The 13,302-nt window shown below is 36.2% G+C and overlaps 1 protein-coding gene across 1 annotated transcript in view; it reads left to right on the top strand.

Annotated features, from left to right (window-relative positions):
* Positions 1–13,302, top strand: part of Atp10d (ATPase phospholipid transporting 10D (putative)) — a 104,535-nt gene that overhangs the window by 21,217 nt on the left and 70,016 nt on the right. The window contains exons 2-3 of the mRNA XM_026386600.2: positions 8,323–8,649; positions 10,522–10,716. Coding sequence (XP_026242385.2) covers positions 8,360–8,649; positions 10,522–10,716 — 485 coding nt within the window. The 5' untranslated portion in view covers positions 8,323–8,359. The remainder of the gene's footprint in view (positions 1–8,322; positions 8,650–10,521; positions 10,717–13,302) is intronic.

Below are 13,302 nucleotides of genomic sequence, written 5' to 3'. Positions count from 1 at the left end.
AGAGGCTGTAGGAAGAATCCACTTTCAGTCTCTTTCAGGTTGTTGGCTTAATTCAGTACCCTTTAGCAGTAGGAATGAGGTCTCCATTGGAACCCCCCCCCCCGCCCTCCCCCCCGTCCCAATTCATAAATATCCCAGCATCTGTTTTTTGAGTTGTATTCAATTTGCTAAATTTTGTTTTTGAGTCAATATTCATAAGTGAAATTGATCTAAAATTTTTGTGACAATTATAAACAAGTTTGCAAATTTATATTTTAGTAGTACACATAGGTATTTGTATGTTGGTGATAAATTATTGCTTTCAATGAAATATTTTTTTTCTACCTTATTGTTGCCTTGCCGTGAAACTGTATTGTAAATTGGATGTACATAACATTTGATTTTTATTAATCACATACCTTCTCTCTCTCTCTCTCTCTCTCTCTCTCTCTCTCTCTCTCTCTCTCTCGCATTTCTTGAGTATCTTGGTCTTTAGCAACTATGAGATATTAGTAGTTATTTAAATTCTATATAATATCATGGTAATAAAATGCTAACATCAACAAACTAAAGCAAGATATCCAATAAAAGGCATTCTGATTCTGCATTTCTGGGTTATGTTGAACTTCAAGTTACCAAACTCAGCCCAGGAACACGTGGGTCTTTTTGAACAGTTAATCTTTAATGGTGTTTTTCCATCATTAATCAGCAGCAAGTTTATTGGTAATCCAAATTTGCATATAGTTTGTTTTCAACCTAAAAATGAAATTGGGTAATAAATAAAAGGTAGCTTTTTTTTCAGTAAAATATTATGTCTTCTCACTCCCTCTTTTTGTTTTCTCCCTTACTACCTTTAATGACAGCAGTTTACTTGGGATAAGAGCACCTGGTTCTACAGCACTCTTTGGGTTTTAAGTAGTCATCACTGCATTTTAGTCATTGGTTCTCTGTATGACTTTGAAACCTGCTTCTATTAATTCTCAAGGCAAAACTCTTTATCAGTGGCAGAGTTTTATTGACCTGATGGTCAATAAAGCATGGGATCATTTGGTTTATTAGCAGAAAATGGTAACAAGTCAGCTTTTTAGGACTTTGTCTAAATTTTAGAATTATGAATTATGTTCTTGAAAAATAAATCTTAAAAGTGCTTCACGTTAAGTTGTTCTTTAGAGCTTTTTTATTCCAGGTTGCTAGATGTGCTCCTGGGAACAGCTGACAGAGAAGAGAAGGGCATTCTGTGCTTAGCTAGTTGGGTCCCTGGAAGCCTCTCCAGTTCACTGAAGAGCAGTTACTACAACATGAGTTTGCCCAGGTGGTTGAATGGGAGAGTCTAAGAAATTAAACATAGTTTAGTATTTGAGTATAGTTGTATCAAGTATGCACAAATTCTCAGTTAATACTTATAAATAAATATTGCAGCTGAGAGAACATTTTTCAGATGATTTCGATAGTACTTAACTTTTACTTAGCACTCATTATGGATTGCACATTGTTCTCAGGGATTTAGGTATATTAATTCACTTGGTCTTTACAACAAGCCTTTGAGCAAGGTTAGCTAGTAAATGGAGGTGCCAGGAATTGACATTGGCATCTAGCCCCAGTGTCCTGGCTCTTAATCTCTACTACACAGCTTACTGATCTTATAAATCCACTAGCAGAGAAAACAGTGCTGTTCTTAAATAATCTTTCAGGTCAGGAGAAGAAAGTTCCTTTTTTTTTTTAATAATTGCAGAATGATGCAATCCTAAGTCCAAAGTGATTATTACTTCTCAGATTTAGATCCTGTATTCCTACTTCTAAGAGAGTGAAAGCCAGGCATGAAAGAAAAACTGGGGTGTTTTTATTTCCTTTTCCCACATTACCCCTTTTCTATAAAAATTCAATGATTAACAGACATTTGTTGATCATCTAACTTTGACCAATTAATAGACACATGAAGAAGAATTGCCTGTTTCCTGACTTTGAAGAACAAAACTACCTGCGACAGTGTGCCTAGGGCAGTGGCTGAGCCATGCTCAGGGTTGTAATGAGGCAGAGCAGAGAATACACCATGGTGTCTCCTGTGTGGACCCTTCCCAGTTTCCCTTACTTCAAGGTTAAACTAAAAATAGTCTAGAAGATGAACTGAGGCTAATGTGGCAAGTGGATATGGTTGACCAGCCTTCTGGAAAGAGAGAGTAGCATTTGAAGAATTACAGGCTGTGCTTGCAACATCCCTGATAAGACATTGGGGTACTAATTAAATTACATGTTCATGGGTCCTGCTCTAGATCCTGTGAATCAGAATCCCTAGAGAAAAGGCCTGAGATACTATGATTCACAGGGGCCCCAAGGGAATTTGTAATGAAGGGAACTTGGGAAACAGAATGAATGGAATGGATACATTTGTTCATGAACATAGTTGGAATGAGTTTTGGAGAGAATGGTGGAGGATGAGACTGGGTACAAAGGTCATGTCATGTCTTTGCTGTCTTTTGTGATTATTTTTCTACCTAATGGTAGTTACTTCTCAGGTATTAATAGGTACATTAAACTGAGTGTTTACTTAGACTTGAACAACTGCATTTAAATTGAAAGCAAAATTTTTAAAGTTTGTACCTCAGTCCAAGGTACAGGGCTCCACTCTTTATTTATCTATGGCTTGAGAAATGCTGAAGAGGAGAGCAAAGAATAGAAGGAAAATTGTTCACCTCCAGCGTATTCTGTCTCCAAGTATGGTCTCATTTTATTCCTCAGCAGATGAAGTTCAGAGGCTAATTATATCAGTCATAGCTAGTTGGTAATTATAACTAACAAGTGGTACAGCTAATATTTGAGCCTGGATCTATAGAACAGGAGGAATTTGATGTGTCCAAATGGGGTGAGCCTGATCTTATGCATGTGTGGAATATAAAGAAGCTGATTTCATAGAAGAGAGTAGAAGAGCAGTTACCCCAGTCTGGCTAAAGTGGGAGAGAGTGGTTAAGTAGATACAAAGTTACAGGTAGAGAGGGTGGAATGAGTTCTGATGTGCTTTTGCTCTGAAGAGTGACTATGCTTAACAATTTTGTATTGAATATTTCAGAATAGCCAAAAGAAGGGATTTTGAATGTTCTCACCACAAAGAAATCATAAATGTATGAAGTGAAAGATATGCTATTTAGCCCGACTTGATTAATATACCTGTATCAAAACATCATACTGTATCCTTTAAGTATGTATAATAATTTATATGTCAATCAAAATCAATTTTTTTTGTTTTGGTACCAGGGATGCTTGGGGCCATATCCCTAGCCCTGTTTTGTATTTTATTTAGAGACAGGGCCTTGCTAAGTTGCTGAGGCTGGCTTTAAACTTGTGATCCTCCTGCCTCAGCCTCCTGAACTGCTAGGATTATAGGTATGTGCCACTGCACTTGGCCAAAATAAAAAAAAAAAATTAAAAATGAGTAAAATAGGGGCTGGAGTTGTGACTCAACAGTACAGCCTTATCATCATCCAAAGAACATGTATGAAGACACGAATTGGTGTCAACATACTTTATATACAACCAGAGATATGAAAAAATTGTGCTGTATACATGTAATAAGAATTGTAATGCATTCCACTGTCATTTATTTTTTTAAATCAATTAAAATATATATAAAAAAGATGAATGAAAAGCAAAAATAAATAAATAAATAAATAAATGAATAAACAAAATAAAGGTTTTGTGTCCATCTACAACCTAAAAAAAAGTAAAGTACTCATTCCCTCAATTAAAATGCATAACTATGAAATTTAGAATTACAATCAGAGGCCATAGGAAAGAGTCTCTGTCATTTGTTACCATGTCAAAATTGTGCCCAGTATTCTGTTGATTTTTCTTTTAAGAGAAGCTAATTGCCAGTATTTTTTGTGAATTTATGTCCATTTTAACATGTTGGTTCTCTCTACACTTAAAAAAATTAAAACAACATTTTTACCAACACCCTGACCAAATACATCATTGTATAGAATTACATATTTGTGCACTCTAGATTACATAATTTCCCAAGTCTAAACTTTAAAATAACAGGAGTCTTAATGATTCTTAAGGAGGTATATCTTACTCTGGTTTGCTTTTCTTTTTCTTAAAGAAACTTTCCTGAATATTTACATGAAACAATATTAATAAGAGATCCTTTTCTCAGTACTCGAATACTTTTAACTTTGCTGGTTAGATGGAGAAAGAAGAAAAGACCAAGTGCTCCAGGCTCTGGTGGGAAAGGTACAGGCCTTGCTTGTACCTGGGAAGCTTGCTGGTGTCTTTTGGTGCCTTTTGACCATAAGTGTCTGTTTTCTGCACCTGTTGGGGCTGGAAACATGGATCTGTCCACTTCCTAGTACACTTTCACTTCAATGGGGTACCAGATGCAATTAGTGGCATACAAAGTATATAGAGAAAAATGTTAGTGGACCTTGAAACCAATCCCATGTATCTTATGAATACGGGGCAGAAAGAACAGAAAATATTTGTATGCATGGCAAATGGTAAGGGTCAGAACTGTTTTGCAGAATCTTTGTTTTAGTTACAAGTGTGTATATAGTGTAGGTTGAAAGCCACTGATTTAGGGTAGCTACGTAGACCCTTGTATTTCTGCCCAATATAAAAGGATTTAATTAAACTGGAAATTTGGGAAGACTCTCATTATTTGTTAATTACCTTCAAACCAGATTTTTTCTTCCCAGTCCCATGAAAGCACAAATTCTCTGTTTTGCTTCAATTCATCCTCTGATCCAATTATCACTTTTCAAGAATGAGCAGCAGTGCTGATGAGAAAGAGTTCTTACAAGAGGCTGAGCTGTTGGGCCAGCCGTGGAGGGTAGGAAAAGGACTATTGGCAGCTGAAGGAGATGCTGAGATGCTGGGGGTGGGAGAGTGAGCCAGCCCCAATTCTGTTTCCTCTAAAATTCCTTGAGAATGAAAAGGAGGAAGGAAAGGTCACCTAATTTTAAGGACATTGAAAAGGCTCAGAGGAAAGCAGACCTAGAAATAGTTCAGCAATTAAATGTTTTTCAGGCATCATGAAATTATTTCTTGGAAATCAAATGACTTAAGGAAAAATGTGGTCCTTGTCTGGGTCTGTGGAATGAGAAGCTAATTGTCTCTGTGAGTCAGTATTTTTGTAAGTGTGAGGTTATTAGTCATACACACCAGAAATTACCAGAAGTTAACTCTTCCTATATTTAATTAATCTTATGTTTGCAATCTCAAAAAATCATGTTCTGAAATCTACAGAGCCAAGTAGAATTTAGATTGTTGTATGAGACCGTGGACACTAGAGGGATACATATCCTTATGTCTTAATAAGAATTTACTTTCAAATGAAAACTGTCCTCTAAAGTTTCCAGAAATAATAGCAAATTATGCTAACCTCAATCTTGTAAAAATCATAACTTTTGTCATAATGATCACCTAGTGAGTATGGTGTGAAATGCATGAAAAGCACTTAATGTTTATATCAACTACTTTCCTCTGCTACATGTTGATTAATTTAATGACATTATCTTATATCTCTATGCCAGGGGGGATTTTTTGATATGTTCTGAACTACTGTAATAACTCAAGTTGTCATTACAAGTTATAGCCAAAGGACTACACTATTTTTATATACTGAAGTGAAAAACAGGTTTTTCAAATATATTTCAGAGGTCAGTCAGCATTTTACAAATTATATTGAAAAGATAATGAGCATTAATTTGGCCAGTCAGTGGTCAATGATTTAGTTCTCTATGTAAAAGAATTTTTGAGGATAAACTCCAAAGGACAGAGATATGATGGGGATAGAACTTTTTCTTCTCGGTCCTATCATTTGTTTAAGATTGATAAGACTGATTTGATGATACAGCTGTCTAAGACTAACTTTCTAGCAGGGGCACATATTGTGGGTTAAATATTCAGATACAATTACAAGCACTCAGAGACTGTTGTCTTTTGCCATTAAAAATGACTTTCTATACTTCTTTATTTTTATTATTTTGCTTCCAATTCATGCAGTTTTTAAAGATCTGGTGGATGTTTGAAAGGTTATGATTCAGTTTTTTTTTCTGTAAATGCAAGGATAAAGATAACTCTAATCTCTTGGATTGCTTCAGGCCCAATGTATAATAAAAAGGTATACTAACAAGAATGGATTTAAAAAATATTGATTCACTAGAATCACTGAAATACTTGGATTAAATCTCCCGTAGCTGCTAGGTAATGATTTAGTGTATCAGATCCATGAAAGCTGGATGTAATTTTAATGCCCTATGGGGGAAACTATTAATTCCTGGTTGGTATAAAACTTTAGGGAAAAGAATACTTAGTTATAAACTAAGAATGAAGCTTATGAAGGAAGCAAGTTTAAATAATTTTTCCAAACTACTTCAGTGCCTTCAGTTCTGTTTTGCACCTGGGATTGCATTTTGGCATTTCCAGGCCATCACCTCACCTAGATCCTGGGCTGCTGGAGAATGGGAGCTAAGTCTGTATTCCTAATGTAGTGTGGCGTGGAGCACATAACCTAGATTTTCTCTAGGTGAAGTCTGTGGACACCTAAATCAGATTCACCTGTAAAGTTTTGTTAATTCAAATGCTCAGGACATATCCACAGATTTACTAAATAAGAATCTCCAGGGCTGGGAATGTGGCTCAAGCGGTAGCGCGCTCGCCTGGCATGCGTGCGGCCCGGGTTCGATCCTCAGCACCACATACCAACAAAGATGTTGTGTCTGCCGAGAACTAAAAAATAAATATTAAAAAAAAATCTCCAGAGATGAATTTCAATCCAAGATAAGTAAATGCAATGGCATTGGTAAAGCAAAGATGGAAACCAAAGCCCTGGACCTTGCCCTGCACATACTTTTATGATGTGCTCATTATCTGCTAGATGAACTTTTAGGGACATGTGCTAAGTGCCAGACACTCTATAGATACACAGATGAATGAAACATATTAATGGTCAAAACTTTTGAATCAGAAAGATGTGGTTGAATCAACCTTAGCTACCTGTGGCACAGGATTGGCCCAAATATTAGGTAAGATAATATATGTAAAGGACTTTGCAAAGTGCTTGGAATATAGTGTCCTATGTTCATAAATGTTAGCTTCCCTTCACTTTTTTTTTTTTTTTTCTGGCTAAAGAGCTTCTAGATGGAGCTAAATTTCCTGGAAAATAAGGAAAACTTGAAAATAAGGAAGGGACTATGGATCAGTTAGATTTTGTTTTATAATACACCATCCCAAATTTTGGTGATATAGCATTTAGTGACTCAAGATTTGGTGGATTGGCAGTTTAGGTTGAGCTCAGCTGGAACAGCTCATCTGTGTTCCCGGTGTGTCAGCTGGGCACATTCATGTGCTGGTGGTCTGCTGGAAGCCAGTGGCTCACCCACATATTGGCAGGAGTAATGGTGGTAAATGAGCTGTGTATTCTTCTCCAGCAGGCTAGTCCAGGCAGGCCAGGCTCATGGAAGTGGCAAAAGGGTTCCCAAGGGCAGTGAGAAAGATCAAGTCCTGTTGAGCAAGCACTTTTCAAGCCCCTGCTTGTGGCCTGTGTGTTAGTCTTTCTTTAGACAAAGCAAAGATCGTGGCCAGGGGATAGAAACAATTTTCAACAGGTAGGGAAAGAATTCATCTCCTGATGGACAAAAGGATGTGCATAGGAAAACTTCGTCACCATTGTGGTAATCTACACAGAATGGATTTTATTGACTGCTCACTCACCATCAGGCTTTAGGCTGGGCGATTTACATATTGTTCTTTTAATCCTTGTGGCATTTTCTTGAAATACATGGCATTATTCTCATTTTATAGATGAAAAAACTGACAAGAAGTGTCAAGACTTACCATGAGCACACGTTAAGGCCAAAGTGTTTGCTTCAAGTTATAAAGAATGGTCTTTTAGATGCTATCTTTTGTTGCTTAGGTGATCAGATGATTGGTCTATAAGGCAGACGGTGTGTGCTTTTTTAAAATAAAGACTTGTTTAAAATAAAGCTCCAAAGATGTGGTCTATTTTCTCAAATTATATGTTGAAATATTGGACATGTATTTATTTGGGATAGAAAAAGTTTAAAAGTTTGCTCTCCTTTAAGACTTCCAACCAGGCATGGTGGCACATGCCTGTAATCCTAGGTGTTCAGGAAGCTGAGACAGGAGGATGAGAATTCAAAGCCAGCCTCAGCAAAAGCGAGGTGCTAAGCAACTCAGTGAGACCCTGACTCTAAATAAAATACAAAATAGGGCTGGGGATGTGGCTCAGTGGTCAAGTCCCCCTGAGTTCAAGCCCCGGTTACCACCCCACCAAAAAAAGACTTCCCATAAGCTTATTGGATGTGTGTTTTGTTTGTTTGTTGCCAGATCACCTACCCAACCTGGATCTCACTGCATCCTGGACATGACTGAGGTTTTCCAATGGGCCAGATACCACTGGCAGCAGCTGATGGGTCGCCGAAACAGAGATGATGACGAAAGGTCGTACAACTATTCCTCGCTACTTGTTTGTGGGGCCAAGTCCTCCCAGACCCCCAAACTGGCAGGAAAGCACCGGGTCGTTATTCCCCATCTCTGGCCCTTCAAGGATGAGTATGAAAAGTTCTCTGGAACCTACGTGAATAACCGAATACGAACGACAAAGTACACACTTCTGAATTTTGTGCCAAGAAATTTATTTGAACAGTTTCACAGGTACTGTTTTCTTTTTGAGAAAAAAAGAACAAAAAGCTTAGAATGCTGTTCATTTTAGTTGACACATTTTTTATTTTCATTTTCACCACACTGTGTGTTATTTAAGCCTAAGGCTTGTGACATCCTCCTTGGAAATTTGGGTTCAAGTCTGCTGTTGGCATGATGGCTCCTCACATTCACATAGCACTTTACAGTTTGTAAGATGCCTCTCTTTACCGGAGAAGGTGCTGTTATTCTAAAATTATTATAGAATTAGGCAACTCTTTGTGGGGTAGCCAGTGTCCTGCTAGTGATAAATAGCTGACCAACGGCTACAGCCTTGTCATCTTCTCTCTCTTGCTTTAGTGTTCTTTCCATTAAACCATACTCCATTTTCATTTCACATTTTTCTTACTTCGTAACATGGGGAAATAGAGTCCTGAAGCAAATGCGGTGTACGATGTTGCTCTCTGAAGCAGTGACATAATTTAGTTTAATATACATTTAAGGAAGAGCTTCTGAATTTAGGCACCAAAGGAAGTGCAGGTAAAAGCATTGCTCCTTTCCTTGTGGAGTTTTCAGATTAGCCAGGGACACAAGAATTATATACAAATGAAGAAAAGATATGGGGGATGTGATGAGTGTTATCCAGTGCCATCATGTAGAATGGGAACCTCACAGAGAATCATAATACCAGCTGGAGCAATGAAAGGCAAAGTGGCATTTGACCTACTTCTGAGGGTCCCTGAGACATTCTAGCCTTGGAAGTGGTCTTCTCTGATAACACATAGGATCTATTCTGGGGAGCATTAAGAAATAGTGTTGGAAATATAAGTCTAATCCACCAGAAGGGCCTTGATGTCAGGATAAAGAGGTGAGTCCAAAAACTGCAGGCACATTTCTGAGCAGAGTAACATTCTCATGCCTATATTTCAGTTTGATGTATAGATGGAGGGACTTAGGCAGAGAGTTCATTTAGGAAGCTGATGTATATAGCCTGGTGAGTTATCATGGCAACCTGAACTTAGAACAACGTGGGACTTTTACTCTAACCTATTATAGTTATGGTGGATTAGATGTGAGAAATTCAATGAAAGGAAGAAAAAGTTGATGGGAACATATTGAGCTATGATGACAGAAAGATTAACAATAAAAGGAAAAACAGTTGTAAAAAGAAGCTTGGCTGGAATTTTTTTTTTTTGTAAATGTATTTGAAGTGCTATTGTGAGTGTAGAGGTTCTTAACATTTATGATTCATTCAACATACTTTATTCCCATATTTCATTCTATATATACTTCATATGCATTTATTCAACAGTGGTTGTGTTTGAAGTGCAGATGTGAATTTGTTGAATTACTGGCTTTAAGTATTATGGGTGTTTGTAATCTCGTGTGTTTAATTGAAAACAAATCAGAAATTTGAAAAGTTCCCTGTAGAGCTGGATATGGTCCACTTAGAAATAATCAAAGTCACAGAAGAAAAAGAAAAAATATGGGTAGAGTTCTTTTGAGTCATTTCATGGTCAACGAGAAAATATGTGGTAAAAATTCAAGGGGCTATGCAAGAGTGAGATTTTGGCTTTCTTTTAAACTTAAAATGAGGAACTAGCAGAGTAATATTTAAATATAAAACAGAGAAAGTGAAGAAGTTTCTGAATAATTAGGTTTTGAATAGCTTACAAATAAATAGAAGGGTTACCCTCAAAGAGAAGACAAAAACCCTCAGGTTTTCCCACTTATTTTGGCCCTTGTTTGAATCTATTTGTTTATACAAAAGGCTAAAGAGTTAAAAGCATGCTGACTCTGAATTTCTTCTATTTTTTTTTTTTTTAACTTTTAAAATAGAGAAAATAGTACTTCCTTGACACTTTCCTCCGCGTATTTGGGTTGCAGGGCTGCCAATTTGTACTTCCTGTTCTTAGTCGTCCTGAACTGGGTGCCTTTGGTAGAAGCCTTCCAAAAGGAAATTACCATGCTGCCTCTGGTGGTGGTCCTTACAATTATCGCAATTAAGGATGGATTGGAAGATTACCGAAAATACAAAATCGACAAACAGATCAACAATTTAATCACTAAAGTTTACAGTAGGTAAGTGTAACTGGAGCTTCACTGAAGAATATATGTACATCTTTATATCATTTAGAAATGTGTTGATTTTTTTCCCTCCTAGGCATGACCAGTACCTTTTTTTTTTTTCTGTGTGGTTGTTATTGTTTTCTATGAATATTTCTTAAAATCCTACAGTGAACTTTAAGTCAGGTGTTGGAAAGAAAACAATAGCCTTTGTAGATCCAGGACTTCTATAACTTGTGCACAGTGAAATTGAAAGAGACCTCAATCCATAAGAAGGAGAACAAGCAAATTGTTTTTTAACATTAGATGTCATAATTTAGGATTAGAAATAAGATGAATTATGAAAAACAAGAGTAAACTTGAGTGGATATGAAAAATAGGTTGGGATGTGAAGAGAAGACAGGAGCTACCTATGGAGGAAAGGAATTTTGGAGAAATAAGAAAAGTGTTCCTTTTTATGCAGAGAGTGGAGGCAGCCCATCGCAGTAGCAGCAGTATCCATAGGAGGAAGTCCATTCAGGAGCATGGATATTATTAGAGACTTGCATTTTCAATATTTGTAAAATAAGTAGAAACTCTGTAACTAAACTCAGCTGAGGTGAGTTTGGTACCATGAGGTATCTTCTATGCAGCTCCTGAGTTTTTATTTTTAGATTATAAGTTAGTATTTAGGGAACAATATAGACATGCATGTCTTGTCTGCAACCTTATATGAGCCAGAGAGGAGCAGGCGAGGGAAGGCTTGCTGAAACCTGCAGAATTCTCAATATTGTTTATTATTAGACTTCAGTGGTTTTCACAACATTTGTTTTAAAGATCTATCAAGAAAACAAGAAAAGGAACATTTCTTTAAAAGATGATATGAGATTATGGGAATAATGAAAATTTAGTTCAACTTTTTTCTTATACTTGTGTTTAATTAAAAGAGAACCAGGCCAGGAGCAACAGCGCATGCCTGTAATCTCAGCAGCTTGGGAGGCTGAGACAGGAGGATGGCGAGTTCAAAGCTAGCCTCAGCAACTGCGAGGCATTAAGCAACTCAGTGAGACCTTGTCTCTAAATGAAATACAAACAAAAAAAAGAAAGAAAGAAAAAAAAGAAGAAAAGAAAAAATAGGGCTGGGATGTGGCTAAGTGATTGTGTGCCTCTGAGTTCAATCCCTTTTCCCTGCCCCCCACCAAAAAAAGAAAAATAAAAACCTGATGTATTCTGTTAAACAATGGAATAGTAGTATAATATAAGTTTGTAATTTGCATTTTAAAATCATAGAACATTTACAATAGTTCTATGAATCATTCATTAATATTTGATTACTTATAAAAATTCCAGGGATAAAGAGATGAAATGATTTTATAGGGAACAAAGTCCACATTTTGACAAATTATAAGATTATCCAGTTAAAACCAAATTTGTCAAATGAAAAGAATACTTATTATCTATTTTTATATATATTCTTATATATAAATAATTGCTGATTTTTTAAAATTTAATTCTTTTTTTAGTTGTCAATGAATCTTTGTTTTATTCATTTATATGTGGTGCTGAGAATTGAAGCCAGTGCCTCACACATGGTAGGCAAGCACTCTACCACTGAGCCACAACCCCAGCCCCAGTTGCTGATTTTTAATATGAGTTTAGAGTTGATAATATGTGTTTAATTAACTTTCTAAGTTCTAAAAAGTTCTTTCTAATCTTGGTAACTGTGCAGCTTTGGTGAAATTATATAAGCTTGCCAAATACCCACCTTCTTTGATTTTGAATGTAATCATAAAACAGTAAGCATAGTACCTAGTACTTTGTAATGGCAAGAAAAGGTTAGCCATCAGGACTACCATTACAGATCATTCACAATTAGCTAGAGCTTTTGCATGCCACATCATCAAGTCATTAAGCCACACTTGAGAACTTCTAATAACATCTTACTATTTTTTAGATATTCATATTGCCTAGTGGGAGACCTGGCATAACTATTTTTTTTTGTCCTTTTAGACATAGTCTAGATCTGTTGTAGATGATTTGCGCATAAACTGAATAATGAAATGCAATATTCTAGTCAATTATTTAAGGTCCATTCTAAGATATTTCTTCATGATTGTATTTCATAAGAGACTTGGGTGATTTTCTTTTCATCTATACTCTATGGACTTTACTTTTGTTTAGTGATATAGAAGAATATAGAGTGCTTATGTATTCTTCTCAAATTGTTCTTTGAATAATTATTATAAGGCTATAAAGAAATAAAGGTAGGCTATAAAACCAGGCATTGTTGATTTAAATATGCTTATATTCCTATGAAATGTAAAGAGTTCGTTTAGGAGAGTAAGTTATTTCTCAGAAAATTGAGTGTGAAAGTATAGAGCTATTAAACTTAGCAAGCTTTTGGAAGAAGCATATTAATATTTCTAGGCAGATAATTTGGTTCTTATTTGTAATATGCAGTCTTTCACAAATGCTTAATTTTTATGGGTAAGGATCATTTGAAACAACCAACACCGCGGCAGAAATTAAACATTTAAACCTTATTACACTCTAGAAAATGAGGAAACCTCATTTTCTTAAGACTGCCTTTAAATTGGGAGTCTTTATAAGGGTCTAGGTCTG

Source organism: Urocitellus parryii, chromosome 10 (assembly GCF_045843805.1).
Source record: "Urocitellus parryii isolate mUroPar1 chromosome 10, mUroPar1.hap1, whole genome shotgun sequence".
Lineage (NCBI taxonomy): Eukaryota > Metazoa > Chordata > Mammalia > Rodentia > Sciuridae > Urocitellus > Urocitellus parryii.
Note: the sequence above shows the minus strand (reverse complement) of the source record. Positions and strands in the feature narration are given on the sequence as shown.